Source organism: Acomys minous, assembly GCF_964271855.1.
Source record: "Acomys minous genome assembly, chromosome: 13".
NCBI classification, from domain to species: domain Eukaryota; kingdom Metazoa; phylum Chordata; class Mammalia; order Rodentia; family Muridae; genus Acomys; species Acomys minous.
Window position 1 is genome coordinate 10,069,742 of NC_140495.1, and position 16,369 is coordinate 10,086,110.

Sequence of the window (16,369 nt, forward strand, 5' to 3'; positions counted from 1 at the left end):
ATCCAGATTAGTAATAGTTCTAAGTTTTTAATAGTTTTGTCTCTTTGAGACAGGGTTTCTCCGTGTAGCCCTGGCTGTCCTGGAACTTGCTCTGTAGATCAGGCTGGCCTTAAACTCACAGAGATAACTTTTAACAGTTGTAACTTAAGAATTATAAATAACAAATATTCATCATGCCAAGAAATGCTTTTTTTTGCAACTGTTCAAATTTACAGTGAAACATTTGGTTGCCAGTTTGGTTTTTTGTTTTTGTTTTTTTCTGAGACAGGGTTTCTCTGTATAGCTTTGGCTGTCCTGGACTCACTTTGTAGTTTGTTTGTTTGTTTGTTTTTTTAAGGGAAAAAAATCATCTTGTTCATATTCTTAGCAAAGTGTTGTGACCACTAATGTGAAGCACAGAGCTTGAACTAAGAGCCGCTTCAGACAGAAACCACATGTCTTAGCCCCTAATAAACACAAGCATAAATAGGGAAAGAGAGATAAATCCTCAACAGTCTGCACATCTACCCAAGCATGGACCTTCAAAAAAAAAGAGGGAAAAAAATTCACTGTAGACGCTGTTCCTAAGACCACTACCAGAAAGTAGCATGGCTAGTCAACTCTAGGAGTGACCTTCCTACACATGACATTCCACACTAAAATACCTGTTGTTTTAAGAGTAGGGCCTTTGTTTTTTACCTTGCTAAGTATCACTTTCTCCTCAGCTTACACGGTATAAAGCTGTACCAGCATATCTAACCAAAGGAGCGTGGACTGTCACTTTACTACAAGCAAGGATTTCCTGTTACACCAGCTTTCTCCTAATAAATATATTACAGTATGACCAAGCATACACATCCAGATAACTCTTGATACTCAAAGAAACGCCTCCCCCAAACACATTTACCTTGGTAATTATTGCCAGTTCTTTGAGAAAACAGAGCTATCCCCAAACTTCAAGTCAGTATGGCACAGTGGAGGCAGCCCATTTACTCACCATACACTCATCTACTTCACGTTTACAAATTTAGATGCTTTTACTATCGCAAGGAGTTTTTAATTTGGGGTTTTGTTTGCTTTATGGGGCTGGAGAGCAGATGCAGAATCTTATGTGTGCTCAGCAAGCACTGTACCACTAGTGGGCACCCGTAGCCCAGAGGTGTTGTTATCAGCAAGCTGAGGTAAGTACAGTGCTAATGCTCCTGACGCTACTGCCAATGGTCTGGACCTGTGCAGTTCCGGTTTCAGGGTAGTTCAAATGTAGTGTTTTCCCACAGAGACTAAAGAATGAGGACCCAGTGTTGACATCAAACATTGCAGCCCAGGGGTGAGCCAAAGATCCAAAGACACACAAAGGGTTTTGTTATGCATCATCTCCTGGGAACGAGTAGGAGTGACAATTCAGTGTGGGACCCTGCCATCCAGCACCTTTTAGATTTTGTCAGGACTTCTGGATATATAGCTCTTTAACTAAAAGCCAACTGTTAACTGTCCAGAGCTGCAAGAAAGGCTGCCCACCCCCCAGCCCCGCCACAGGCATTTGAAGAGACACATGAAGTGCTCCAGCTATGTTCTTGGTTAAGGGATTCTTGTTCAGGACCGTGCATTTTGAAAACATGTTTCCAGCCTGAGGTCCAACCAACTTTAGAAGCATCATACACAAACCAAATGCAGCCAGGGCGGCAGGGGACACACTTAAGAAGATGTGAAATCCCAGGCATGAACTGCTGACGTTTTGCATATTCAGACTTAAGAAGCATTAAGAATTTACCACTGACTTCCTCATTTTCAGATTGGCTCTGGGTTATAACACCAGAACCAACGTCTTTAAATTAGCTAAGTTCTTTCTTGCAGGCAAGTTATATGGCAAGTGACTTAAGCTCCCATGAGCCCCTCAAAAAATTATTAAAAACATTTTTAAGTTTTCAGAAAAACTAGAAGATGATATAACATAAAACTGGAGGGCAGGCATTTGGGAAAAGGAGCATTCAGTGGTTCTGACTACCTCTGATTTAAACCAGAACAGCTCAGTTAAAGAAAATATAGAACCAGGCATAGTGGCTCACACCTGCAATTCCTAGTCCCCAGGAGGCTGAGGCAGGAGTACTGCCATGAGTTCAAAGCCAACCTGAGCAACATAGTGAGTTCCAGACCATGCTACGCTAGTGATCTAAAAAAGAAAAATAAATAAAAATAAATAAGTAAGTGGAAATGCAGCATGTGCTCCCAGTATCCTGGGGTGTACGCATGCATTAAGAAGCTTTTAAACACTGCTTTAAAATGGAAATGACATCCCTGTGATAGTGCTTGTGATATTGACCTTCAAAGTCCACAGTGAATTACAGATAAAGGTAACGGGTGAAAATCCATTTGGGGACCCTAACAATATAAACAGTGCAATAATGAACAGAGTGGTCAAAATAGTTATTTTAAGAAAATCCTTAATATTCCACTCATATTTAATAAGGGTATGCAAACTATTTTAAATCTGCAACCAGAAGAATCCTCCATGGACCACTGGACAGAGTTGTGACAAAGTTCTACTAAAAACCCTCACTGGCTGCTTGTTCCTGAGGGTCCGGGGCAAGTGCAGCAAGGTCACCACTGTGGTCTGAAGCATTACATCACAATGCAGGTACCAAGAGGAAACACTACACAGTCAAAGATGTTCTTTTACCAGTGCTGCCAAAGAGGCTTTTAAAAGCACAGACAGACACACATTCGTATAGTGCATGCAGGGGATGTGACACAGGCACTGCACATGTTGATGTCAAGCTTGCTGTCATCATCTAACTATCTACAGAATTTTCTTATTAGGTATGCATCTGAAAAAAGCCAAACTTATCTTTAACTACATAAAAATGGTAGCTATTTAAAATTAGTCAAGTAATTTCAATTATCTTGAAGGGGTTGTGTGTGAGGGAGAAGGGGGAAGGGAGGGAGAGGGGGGGGAACAAGGGAACAAGTTGGAAAACATCTCTGAGTGTTGTTCCCTCCAAAGCCACCCAATATGGTCAACATTGTTTATGCTTTGTTTTAAAGTGTTAGATTTAGGAAATTTTCCTCAATGAGGAACAAACAGAAAGCAGAAAGTCTAAACAAAAGCAAATTAAATCAAGACATGGACATCAAAAACAATTTCGGCTTTATTTTTCCATGGAAGTTGGTCCTATATCTAACACTGCACAAGGGTTCTTGCACAATGAAAAGAGAAGCAGAAGCCCTTACACTGCCTCGCTTTGCCAGAGAATCACCGTAGTCTGCTGGCAAAGTCCGCTTGCTGGACTTTTTCTGCTCATGTTCAACTGCATCTTCAATTATAGGCTCAAGCCTCATCTGGACAAACACCAAAGATTGGGGTCAATGTCTTTTTATTATACAAAGAAAGACCTAACACCCTGTTTCATGTCTTTGTGCTCAATAAAACAAATGTATGACTAACAGGATTCAAAGTTAAAAAAAAATGCAAAACCCCAGCAGTGACAAAAATTGGACATTCTAAGCCCCCACTTAAATCTCTTGTCCATTTCAAAGTTTTCAGGTCTATTCTGAGACCTCATTGGGATTTCAGCATCTTCATTCAAGATCCCACCCAGGCAAATAAACTCAAAAAACCCCAAACTTAGGTAAAACATGTGCCCACAAAATCCTCAGAATATCATGTCAGTCCACCACCCAGCCTTCCCACTCCCTTTGTTGCAACACATCTGTGAGGTCCTGCTAACACGCAAGCCTCTGCTCCTCTCCAAAGCCAAATGCTGTGCTGTATTTATTACCTCTGTGAGGATGGTGGTGTCATAAGATGGCTGATACTTTTCTTTTTCATGAGCTGTTCTCTTCTCCATCTTTTCTCGGTCATTTTTTTGTTTCCTATCCGCACCTTTAGGCTTGAAGAAAAAGCAGATGACGTTATTCACCTGGCTGCACACAGCTTTACAAGCAAAGCTGAGCATCATGGTTTCCACTGTGTACCTTAAAAACTTTGATTTGGCAGCTAGCTGAGTGAAGATGATCTGTGTACTCCCCATTTTCATTCTGCTTAAAGGTGTCAACTTGGATCCTAAAAGGCACTCCTTTTTCACCTCCATGCTTCCGTGGAGTGAATTCTGTGCTGATGCAGTGTACCTACAAAACAATTCAAGCCTAACTACATTCAAAAAACCTCCACTGAGGCACTCTCTACTTTATTCCTTCACGGATGTACATTCAAGATCACTTAAAACATACAAAACAGTCAAATTATCTCATGAATTTCCTGAATTATTCTGAATATAGGCTTTCCTTTCAGAATTCCACCATCTCTGGACTCACTGGGCACAAGCTGAAGCACTTCTCTCATGGGAAACTTGGTCCAGTGAGGAAATAGCACAGAAACTTGTATGTAGTGTTACCTGCCTCCCACCCTTACAACACGCAATCTTGGATTCAGCCTAAGGCCTATTTCACCACTGCCTCCACTGTGCTATAGACAGCAAGCTTTTTGCTATCACTTCCCTGCATACAGCATATTGCGATGCTTTTCCTGGGCAATTTTCAGTCCCTAAAGCCCATTACTTATCCATCTAGACTCCCCAGGTCAACCTTTCCAAGTCTTGTCAGGATCCTGGGAACAATACTTATGTTAAGGACCCACCTACTTCAGAAAACAGCCTGAGGGTACAACACAAACTTAGCAAGCAACAAGACCACAGACTGTTACACAGACATGCCCTCTTCAAATCATATGCAATGTGAAAGTTCACCTCTGAAATAAAGTTGTGCAATCTGAGATAAGGTCAGGTCTTATCGGTTTTATTTACTACAAAATTAATTATTCTACTGGACTCTAATAGCATCTGACAATATTCAACCAATATGAATCATATCATCAGTAACTGATAGGTAATATTTGGATACAACCCAAATACTGAATGCTAATGATCTGCAAACACGAAAGCTGGTCAACAAGTATAATGACTATATCTATGCAGTAGTGAAAGTTCTACCACTTACAAATTTGCACACAGTACATATTAAAATGAATATGTAAACATGTTATTTTCAAAGTTATCTCTTGAACACACAGGGTGTTTACGGATAACATACAGTGGGATTTGTTTGAATATATGCCAGCAGTGTCTGGTGTGATGGTGCAAGCTTTAATCCCAGCATTCAGGAAGAAGATCCAGGTGGATCTCTGTGAGCTCAAGTTGAGACTGGTCTGCATAGCAAGTTCCAGGCCAACCAGAGCTGCTACATAGTAAAACCCTGTCCAAAAAAATAAAATAAACCAATGATAATAAAATAAATAAATAAATAAATAAAGAAAGAAAGAAAGAAAAGAAACTGGTAACTGCTCATCTACATGATGGGCACATAAAGAATCCACTATCATTATCTCTTCATTTGTGGAGGTTTTAAAGTTTCATTATAAACACACTTTAAATACTGTTAGAAAAAAAATTAAGCCTGGTTACTTTGTTCAGTAGTAATCTTTTAAATGGCAGTTTCTACTCAAGAGAAATGCACATTAGAAAAAAAAATTAGAAATTTATATTACTTGTAAACACCAGTAATAAAAAATAAAAATTAAAAGCCAGGCATGGTGGCAAACTCCATGCCATCCAAGCCAAGGCTACCTGTCTCAAAACAAACAAACAAACAAATACCAAAAAACAACAACAACCAAAAATAACCCACAGGAGTGGTAGTGCACACCTTTGATCTCAGCACTTGGGAGGCAGAGGCAGGTGGATTGATATGAGTTTAAGGACAGCCAGGGATATATAGAAAGACCCTGTCTCAAAAAAACAGAAAGAAAAAAAGAAAAAAAAATTTTTTTAAACCAAATATCTTTTATGTCTTCATGATTAATCTAGTAAATTAAACTCATTCTGACTGTGTGTATTTTAAAAAACAAGGTATTACATTGTAATTTACTAATAGGAAATATTTTCATGAGATAGAAATTTAATCTTCTAAATGACTGGGCAGTATGCTTCAAACAACATAAAAAGGCAAACCTGAATGAAGGCAGATGTGCGCTTTGCAGGGTCCCACAGAAATTCAACTGCATTTAACTGGCTTGGATTTGTTCTTGTGTCAATTATTCCCACAGACATTGGAATATCTGTATGTTCAAACACAAGTTACAAAAAAAGATGCATCCATTTTAAGTAATTAGAAGACTTACGATTTGAGCCTGGTGTGGTAGCACACCCAAGTAGAGTCCCAGCTATTCGGAGGCTGGGGTACAGGGGGTGGTTTGAGCCTAGGGGTTCAAGCGCAGCCTGGGAAGCACAGTGAAACCCCATTTCAACGAAACAAAAACATCAAAACAAACAAAACAAAACTTAAAACTTACTATATTATGCTCTATGGAAATAATTAATCCATGTTGAACTTCCCTTCAACGTTCTCCGTAGTCAACCTTGTCTTCAATATCAAATCCACCTAACAAGAATCACAGTTTCTCCTACCATGGCTCGCATTGCATTGCATTAATAGTATGATGGACGGTGCCAACTGAGGTTTAAAATAGCTTCAAAAATCATACAATTCCTGGTTGAGGTTACTCTGCACAGCTACTTCACTCTTCAAGCATAATACAATTCTCAAGATCTACTAACACCGACTGCAGCCAAGCACTGATTTTACATGGCGCCAACACATCAATGGACACAGCTACACAGCACCTTTATTTCCACGCTCTTTTGACGGTGACCTGTACCTAAATCGAGAAGTCTGTCTCCTGGACGATTCCACTTCCAGCCTTCAAGCTGCTGATGCTCGGTGTACTGCAGCCGCCTGTCGTGGAACACCACCCTTATGATGCTCTATGAAAAAAGGGAGGAAAGTGAGCATTTCAACCACTCAGCTAAAGGTGGCGGCAGCAGCATCCATATTAACCAGTAATAGATGATGCACATACAAAACCAGATTCTGCTTTAAATACGCCTTCCGTGAAGTTGGGCATCATGGCTCACACCTATAATCCCAGCACTTGAAAGGCTGAGGCAGGAAGACTACTTTAAATTTAAGGCCAGCCTGGGTCACATTTCAAAGCCAACACAGGCTAGATAGTGACATCTTATTTCCAAAATAAGAGAAATTCTGCCTGTGAACTTCTCTATTCTTGTTTGTTAGTTTTTGATTGTTCGAGACAGGGTTTCTCTGTGTAGCCCTGGCTGTCCTGACCTCACTTTGTAGACCAGGCTGGCCTTCAACTACAGCAATCCACTTACCACTGCCTCTTTGATTGCTGGGAATACAGGTGTGTGCCACTGCACCTGACTTTTGTTTTATTTGTTAATAACTTTTCTATACCTGATTTATGATACACTTAGTTACCAGGAATTATAGCAAAATTATGTGCAAATTTAAAAGGTATAATTTTATAAAGCAATTCAAGATTTATAATTCAAAAACCAATATGCATAACCATGAAATTAGTGAATAAGAATTAATTTCTATGAGAAAGTACCAGCTACCCAAAAGAATCATGAAAGATGACAAATGTTGTAAATATAGATGGATACCCTAGATACACCAGTAAACTCTGGTAACCTTACTGCCAACTATCACGACTCATGCCTGCAATTCTAGCAATCTAGAGGCCATCTCAAAAATTATCAACAATGGCTAAGCTTTTTCTTTTCTTTCTTTTTTGTTTTGTTTTGTTTTGTTTTGTTTGAGACAGGGTTTCTCTGTAACCTCGGCTGTGCTGGACTCAGTCTGTAGACCAGGCTGGCCTTGAACTCACAGAGATCTGCCTACCTCTGCCTCCCAGAGTATTGAGATTAAAGATGTGCACCACTGTGCCTGGCTGGTTAATTTCTTTAGATAGGCAGGTGAGATGGCTCAAAGGGGAAGTACTTACCAAATAACCTAAGATAAATGATGGGAACCCACAAAAAGGTGGGAAGAGAGAACTGACTCCATAAGATTTTCCTCTAACATACACATACACAACATGGCATACACATACAACTAAATTAAACAAATCAACAAAACCTACAAAGATCATTCTAGCTGGGCCTAGTGATACAGGCCTATAAATCCTACTACTTGGGAGACTGGAGGATTAGGAGTAGGAGGCTAGCCTAGGCTGTAAGGGAAGCTCAAGGCCATCCTCTGCAACTGAGTGAGGCCTTGTCTCAAAATTAAAACATTAAAAAAAAAAAAAAAGTAGAGCCAGGCACAACGGCTCACACTCATAAGCCCATCACCTACAAGGAAAGAAGAAAGATGATTGCAAGTGTGAGGCTTGAGCTCAGAATGAGGGCCAGGCCACAGAGGCCCACTGAAAGGTCAAAGGGTGGTAATGTTGGGAGTGGCTTGAATTAGAAGATACAAAAGAACACTGGATGAGTAAAAAGAGACTTCACCTATAGAACTAGCACTAGATAAAGGGGCCAACTACCAAGCCAAGGCCACGGGAGCAGAGCAGTGCACAGCCACTACTAAGCCAAGGCTATGGGGGCAGAACCTGGTACAAAAGGCACAGGCTAGGCCGAGGCAGTAGGATCAGGAAACAAAGGTCAGTCTGGGCTACAATACTGACTTCAAAGCCATCCTGGGCTAGATAAGGAGTCTTACTCCAGACCAGGCTACAAAGTGAGACCCCCATCATCCATAAATAAAAAACACATCAAGTATGTTCAATCAACACAAGCAACTTCCGTAGCACCTCTGACAACATGCCATTTGAGTACCAGGTGCTCCAAATTTAAGCTGTACATTCAAAGTTCACAGGGCCAGTAAATAAAAACTTTAAAAAGATATGATTTTCAATAAATTCTCCCTATAGTCATCTATGCTCTTAATCTTACCCCTCAGGATATAACTGAGTGCATTCTAACATATTCAACAGAAAAAAAAAATCAGTGTATGGTTTATGAACTGAATGTGAACTGGAAGGAAAACATCTTTTTTTGTTTGGTTTTGTTTTTTTCAAGACAGGGTTTCTCTCTGTGTAGCCTTGGCCATCCTGGACTCACTTTGTAGACCAGGCTGGCCTGGAACTCACTGCCTTTGCCTCCAAGTGCTGGGATTAAAGGCATGCACCACCACACCTGGCTCTGGAAGGAAAACATCTTAAATTGAGCTCTTTCTCTCTGTGCTCAGTGTCTATATTAACTAGTATGATGTCAGCAGTACAGATCCAACCGGCTGTTTCTTCACTTGAGTTATTTAGTCTGATATATTTCTGTGTGCTTTAATTTGGAAGTAAATCCAAAGTAGTTCAACAAGTCAATCTGACAGGCATTTTAACTAGCTTAATGAAATTATTTTAAACACATCTTACCTATCTAGCTATTTCTCAATCAAGTAACTGCCTTAGAAAGCCAATTTCAACAGGTGTGGTGGCACATGCCTTTAATTTTGGCACTTGGGAGGCACAGGCAAGAGGGTCTGAGTTCAAGGCCAGCCTGATCTACAAGAATGAGTTCCAGGGCAGCCATGACTACACAGAGAAATCCCATCGTTTAAAAAAAAAAAAAGCCAATTTTCACTGGTAAATGACATGTGTTTTAGAACTGACTTTTCCAGTGCTTTGACAAAAATCCAATCCTAACATTTGGTGTGGATATCAAACATCAACAGTCTTAGATGAAAACCTAAACAAGAGCATGAATTAGTGAACTGTCTAACCCAGCATGCACACGAGGAGCTGTCTAACCCAGCATGCACACGAGGAGCTGTCTAACCCAGCATGCACACGAGGAGCTGTCTAACCCAGCATGCACACGAGGAGCATAAGGGGCACGAGGGCAAGAGATCCAGCGTAGCAGTCACTGCTGAGAACCTGCTCTTGTGGAAAATCCAAGTTCTGTTTCCAGCACCTTCATGGAGGCTCCATACCACCTGGAACTCCAGCTACTAGGGATCTTCTGACCTCTAAAGGCTCTTACACAAGCATGCACGTGCAGTGCACTACACAGACAAACACACATTTAAAAACTCTTGTTAAAACAGAACATATAGGTGAAACAAGGCTGGAAAGCTGTTGGTAACTGTCTTTGCTGACAAGAGAATCTATCAGGAGAACTCAAGATAGACACATGCTACCACATAACACCACTATCTACCTCTCTATTCTAGGTATGTTCAAAGTTTACCCCCCCAAAAAAAGAAGCCAAGCCTGCTCTTAGGGACTCTGAGGCAGGAGGGTTGCAAGTTCAAGGCCTGCTTGGTCTACACAGGGAGCTCAAGGCAGCTTATTCAAATAGTTTCAAGAGTAAAAGTCCAATAGAGCTGCAATTTAGTTCACTGATGAGAGAGTGTTTGCCTAGCATACACGGCACCCGAGGTTCAATTTTCAATACTAAGAGGAAAACAAAAAAATCGAACAACCAAAAGGTTTTTAAGACATTCTAACAATTTGGAGGCTGGAGCTAACAGTCAGTTGGTAGTTTCCCCAGTGTGTACACTCTGAGCACAGTGGGACTCACCTAGCATTCCAGCACTCAGAGACAGAAGACCAGAAATTCACGGCTACATGACGAACGAGGCCAGTTTGGTCTACATGACACCCTGTCCCAAAACGTGGACCATACCACTTTTGGATCCAGTTTCAAAGGGCTCAACCCAGGACACATCAAATACTCATTAATACGTACACATTTTTTTGGTAAAAGGAGCATGCTATAGTTATCAAATTTAACTTTCACTGAAAAATGCAGTCATATCTCCTCTTTACAAAATTATTACTGGGAGTAGTGGGGTACATTATCTAGCCTGTGTGAGAGCCTGGTTTGATCTCTAATACTACAACAAACGTCAGGATAGCTGAGCTTTACAGCATCCTGCTGACAGTGCCGGTTGTACCTTCCCAACAAGCCTCTTACAGAGCTCACTGCCTTTAGTGCTGTGGTGTGTTTATAGCTATAAGGACTCACTCAAGTGACCCATGTTAGAATGTGTGTATTCCTCATCTGAGGAGCAATTCTCACTGGCCAGACAAGGGCTATGTAGGATGACTGACATCCCCTTTAGATATGTTAATAGCTAAGCTGAAATTCCAAGTCATTCTGAAGAAAAATTTAAAAAGTAAAATAAAAGGATGTTTAAAAAATTAATTAGTGTGTTTTCAAGCCTAATCAACAAAGTGAGTCAAGGACAGCAGGGCTATCACACAGAGAAACCCTGTCTTGAAAAGCCAAAAAAGCAAAAACAAAAAAACCAACATGTTGTCAAATTAAAGATTCAGGGTGGTCAGATGGCTCAGCTGGTAAAAGCCTGCAGTGTAAGCCTGATGCCCAGGCTCAATGTCCAGAACACACAACGGAGGCAAAGACAAACTTCCAACCTCTCCTCTGGCCTTCCTATATGGCAATGTACACCCTTGTGCACTGTGACCTCTCTCCCCCCAATAATAAATAAATAAAATCTAAAGAGTTCAGGGTTAGCTGTGGCGATGGGTTTTGCATAACTAAACTAACTTTTTTACTGGTTCCTGGTTCCCAACAACTGTAATTTCCATGTTACACATGAGTAAGCAAAATATAGCTTAAAAAGCCCAAACTTTTAAAATAGTTATTTTTCTAAAGAGATATTTTAAAACTTTTATTTAAAAAAGCTTACAGCAATGGCTCAGGGAATTAGGTGCAATTTCCAGAACACACATGGTGGAAGCACAGAGCCAGCTCCCTGCAGCCTCCAAAGGCATGCTGTGGCAGTGGCATACTCACAAGATAGACACACATTTAAAAACAAAAACAAAACAAAAAAGAAACCTTTTGCACAGGAAAGAGCCATTTTATTCAATCACCACAGTAGCTATTACAATTAAAACAGATTGTCCTTACCTTTACCAACTTTCCACTGATCTCAGGCATATCTCCCATTTTGCGATTATCCAGCATCCGAATTTCATAAGACTGGCCTAATTTAAAGAAATTATGTATCAAAAACAATCCATGTAAAGAACACTACTCCATTCTGCGTAACTTAAGTGGACCTCAGCACATACAGCTAGCTACATGAGAGTAGTTTGTCAGTGCACCATAGAAGCAAATCCAAGTTGATCCATCTCTCTTTTTCCCTGAAAAATCATACCATTCTATCCTCTTAATTACACGTGGGAGGTCACCTGTCAGTTTACTCTCACTTGCTAGTCTCCTGAACTGTTTTACTGCACATGGATCTGAGACTAACTTTCTGCTTTTCTGAAATATTAATTTATAGCATGTTTACTTTTACATTATACTTCATGAGGTTGTAAGTATGTTCAGAGCTGATCCACTATCACCACTACCAGTTCTAGAGTATTTTCATTATCTAAACAGAAGCCCAAACCCAGCAGCAGTCACTTCCTGTGCTCCCAGACACTCACTACTAAAGTCATGGATATAAACAAAAGCATAGTATGTGAGGCGTTGGAGACTGACTTCTTTTACTGAATGTAAATTAATGAAAATTTCCCTTTTTATTGCCAGAAAAGATTCTATTGCATGAGCAGACCAAATTTTACTCATCCACTCATCAAATGTTGTATATTTTATGTTGTTCCCAATTTTAGGGTGACAACAAATGGTACTGTGAACATGGACAAACCATTTTTTGTATGGACCAACACCAATTTTAAGCTGGAGCCTCTCTGTGTTACTGAATCCAAGTCACATTTGCCCATTGCTTCATTTGTGTACACACACACACACACACAATTTCTACACACTGGTCTAGAGAATTTTGAAAATTAGGAATATGCTGGAAAAAAACAAACAGCCGGCACTATGGGAGACAGAGGCAAGGGATCTCTGTGAGTTCGAGGCCAGCTTGGTCTACAGAGTGAGTCCAGGACAGCCAAAGGTAACCAGAGAAACCTTGTATCGAAAAACAAGAAAGAAGGAAAGAAAGAAAGAGAGAGAGAGAGAGAGAGAGAGAGAGAGAGAGAGAGAGAGAAATAGAATTGCTATGATGAACTCACATCCCTACCTACCTGTGAGTACTCAGACTTTAAAATCCACCTGGCTAAGCCTAAGCATTAAAAAACAAACAAACAAACAAACAAATTCATGGCGTTAACTGGCCCAGGGAGGCCCAAAGAAAGTTACCCGGGCAGCTGGGCGGTGGTGGCTTTAATCCCAGCAGAGGCAGAGGCAGGCGGATCTGTGTGAGTTCGAGGCCAGCCTAGTCTACAAAGTGAGTCCAGGACAGCCAAGGCTACACAGAGAAACCCTGTCTCAAAAAACCAAAAAGAAAGTCACCCAAGCACCTGTCCCTGGTTGCTCCACTATGATGCGCAAATGTGAGGTGGAGAGATGGGAAAGATGAAGTATGTGGTGGACAGATGAAAGAGAGAGCAGGGCTGAGGGGTTTCTACACTGTGGAGAAAGGTGGAACTGGAGTGAGGAGCAGACAGATATGAGGCCATGGTGCAGTCCTGGCCTGAGCGCTGCCAAGGACCATGTCTAGGTCTGTGGTCCTGCTGCAGTTGGAGTCTGCGTTCGTATCTCCACCACTAGTTACCACCTGAAACCAAGCAGACATCTGTGGTCTGTGCTGGGTGGCTGGGGGGAAGCATAGAAATGGGGACAGCAGGGAAGGGGTGAGTGAGGAAGTTGATCTGAGTGGCCGGAGCTACTACCTAAGGTCATGTGGACATCCAGGCCCATGTCACCACCAGATATCTCTTTTGAACTAATTCTATCACAAATGTATTATGTTTAGATATAGTATACTGACACTTTATCATCATTTTCTCAATTATTTGACAATTGGGGGGTTTTGTTATTGTTATATTTACTTTGTGGCAAAAACCATTTATCATCTTACAGAGATAAATTTTTATGCAAAGTGTTTTAAGCTAAAACCTAAATAAACTTTTAGAAAACAGAGTGAATATACTGGAGATACACTGGAATGCCAGAAATGAGGCTGGTGGGCATCACTAACTGGTGCCAGGAAACCTGATCAGGCAATGGCTTCTCTGCAGAGCAAGGTGATGCTCCGGTGGTTACAAGGAGCTAATCCAGAATGCAGTAAAGCAGAATAGGTCTCACTCACACCCCCTTCCAAAGACTCAGTCCCCTAGCAAAAAGTAACCCTGCTCCAAAAAGTAACCAAGAGAATTGGTTACTCCAGGCTGGACTAGTTTTTACTCCAGGGTCAAAATCAGGGACCTAACGCTTCTTACAAATGCTCCTCAGACATAACCAACCAAACACAGCTGCAGGTTTATTGCTGTTGTTGATCTAAACACCCCCCCTACACACAGAATATTTATTTATTTATTTATTTATTTATTTATTTATTTATTTATATAGTATTCTGCCCGCATGTGTGCCTGCAGGTCAGAAGAGGGCATCAGATCTCATTATAGATGGTTGTGAGCACCATGTGGTTGCTGGGGATTGAACTCAGGACCTCTGGAAGAGCAGATGGTGCTCTTAACCTCTGAGCCTTCTCTCCAGCCCCACAGGTGCAGTTTTTAAACTCAGTACTCATATAGTTTGAAAACAAACTCCTCCCACACAGCTAAGAATTCTTGTTCCAGTTTCTGCTACCTAAGTTACATATAGTTTCCTCTTTCTTTTGTTTTCTTCACGTATTCCAATGGCAGAGTCCTAATGAATAGCTCTAAGAGGCAGGTGAACAGTGAGCCTAAGGGAACGCTACTAACAGACAGCAAATCACAACATTAACTCCTGAATACCTGCCAACTCTTCTCTGAACAGTATCCTTCAACAGGTGATGCTCGAGGGCTAGAGGGTACCCAAGCCAGCAGCAATTTGTCAGGAAAAACAAGTTCCTGGCAGTGTGGTAACAACCTTAACACTTGGTGGACCTCTAGGAACTCCAGGCTAGCCAGAGAACTTGTCTCAAAAGAGAAGAGAGGGGAGGGGAGAAGGGGAGAAAGAGAAAGGCAAAGTTCCTGGGTCCTGTCCCAAACCTACTAGGAACCTCGCTCTCAGCCCCCCTGCAACTCAGAAAGCACAAGTACCTGGCCTGTCAATTCCAAATGCATTCAGAACTTCCCTTTGGAACAGGGCCCTGTTCCAGAAAGGCCTTTAGTGGGCCAGGTATAGAGTGAGCACTTGCTTTACACATAGAGCCCTGGGTTGGATCCCAAGCGCCTCAACAATAGACAAAACACCTCTTATTAAATAGCTAAAAACTAACCACACCTTTCATTAGTTCCTAAACAATTTTCATGGTTCCATCCCTAACACCACAGTCAACCAACAGAATTAAAAAAAAAAAAAAGTTAAATACATATCCTTGCCTCTATGATGTTTCTTCTGAAAATATTAAACCCCAAACAAATTACCATATTTTTCGGACCATAAGACACATCCAGTTTTTAGAGCAGTAAAACAATAAAAACAGTTATCGGACCATAAGGTGCACCCTAATTTCTGCCCCACTTTTCGAGGGGGGCAGGAAGGGAGTGCATCTTATGGTCTGAAAAATTATTTGAGAGTTAAATCTCCAATAACTGAAGTCCAAATAAGTACTATATGTTAAACGCAAAGAGCCTCATGATTGTAAACTCCCTATCAAGGGAAATTACTGGTTATTCCTCCATTTTTTTTTTTTTTTTTTAAAGACAAGTTCTCAACTCTGTAGCTTTGGAACTCACTGTGTAGACCAGAATGGCCTCAAACTCAGAGCTCTGCCTCTGCCTCCCAAGTGCTGGGCTTAAAAACATGTGCCACCAAGCCATAAATATAAAGCCTAAAACCTACTGTTCAGTGAAGTGAAGATTCCATTTACTTTCATATACGTGAAAGGGCTATTTATGTATAACACTGTTGGCTTACAGAAAAAGTCCTACAGTTTTTGCTAAGCTTGTACAATTGAAGGACCTAATTCTTAATCATCACTGGCTCTGTAGGTTACAACACCAAAACATTTCTTTTAAGATCTTTGTAGAGTTTTACATGTCAGTATCCGACCAACCATACTAACCTTGGTTCAAGTAAGTGAGTGTCTCATCATGCAGTTTCACAGCTGGCGAAGTTGCAGCACACATTACATATTGAAAGGGGGGGTGCTTGGCCTCATCGTCCAAGGAAAGGCTGGAATCTTCTTGCTTGAAAATGGGCAATGCCAATACATCACTGAAAAACAACATCAGAACTGATCTTCCTTTGTGTCTCAGGCACTTGAAAGTATCTAAACATAATCCAGGGTTTCACCACCCATCCACTGCTGAAGGTGGAACCTAAAGCTGCACATGCTAGGCAGTCAATGCATTATTTCCCTGAAAACTTAAGAGATGTTTTATAGAATGAAACTATTAATGCTAATCTCGTTCGTCTAAAAGATACTATAAGTTATCCATTTTGTAATGAGAGCACATGAAGAACACGGTAAAGTAATAGCTGTAGCATGTAGTTCAGTGGAGACACTTGCCTAACTTGCCAGGGCCCTAGGCTTAACCCCCAACACCACCACAACAATA

The 16,369-nt window shown here is 41.0% G+C and overlaps 1 protein-coding gene across 6 annotated transcripts in view; it reads right to left on the bottom strand.

The window, feature by feature from the left end:
* UBP1 (upstream binding protein 1) overlaps nucleotides 1-16,369 on the bottom strand; it is a gene marked incomplete at its 5' end in the record, with an annotated part of 47,999 nt that overhangs the window by 17,660 nt on the left and 13,970 nt on the right. For 5 of the 6 annotated variants that reach the window (XR_014774003.1, XM_084754803.1, XM_084754802.1 and 2 more), the window contains 7 exons: nucleotides 3,208-3,315; nucleotides 3,756-3,866; nucleotides 3,952-4,104; nucleotides 5,982-6,088; nucleotides 6,689-6,794; nucleotides 11,769-11,845; nucleotides 15,874-16,025. Coding sequence is in view for 5 of the 6 variants with exons in the window: in XM_084754803.1 (XP_084610929.1) it covers nucleotides 3,208-3,315; nucleotides 3,756-3,866; nucleotides 3,952-4,104; nucleotides 5,982-6,088; nucleotides 6,689-6,794; nucleotides 11,769-11,845; nucleotides 15,874-16,025 (814 nt within the window). The remainder of the gene's footprint in view (nucleotides 1-3,207; nucleotides 3,316-3,755; nucleotides 3,867-3,951; nucleotides 4,105-5,981; nucleotides 6,089-6,688; nucleotides 6,795-11,768; nucleotides 11,846-15,873; nucleotides 16,026-16,369) is intronic. The other variant, XM_084754800.1, reaches the window with a different exon arrangement.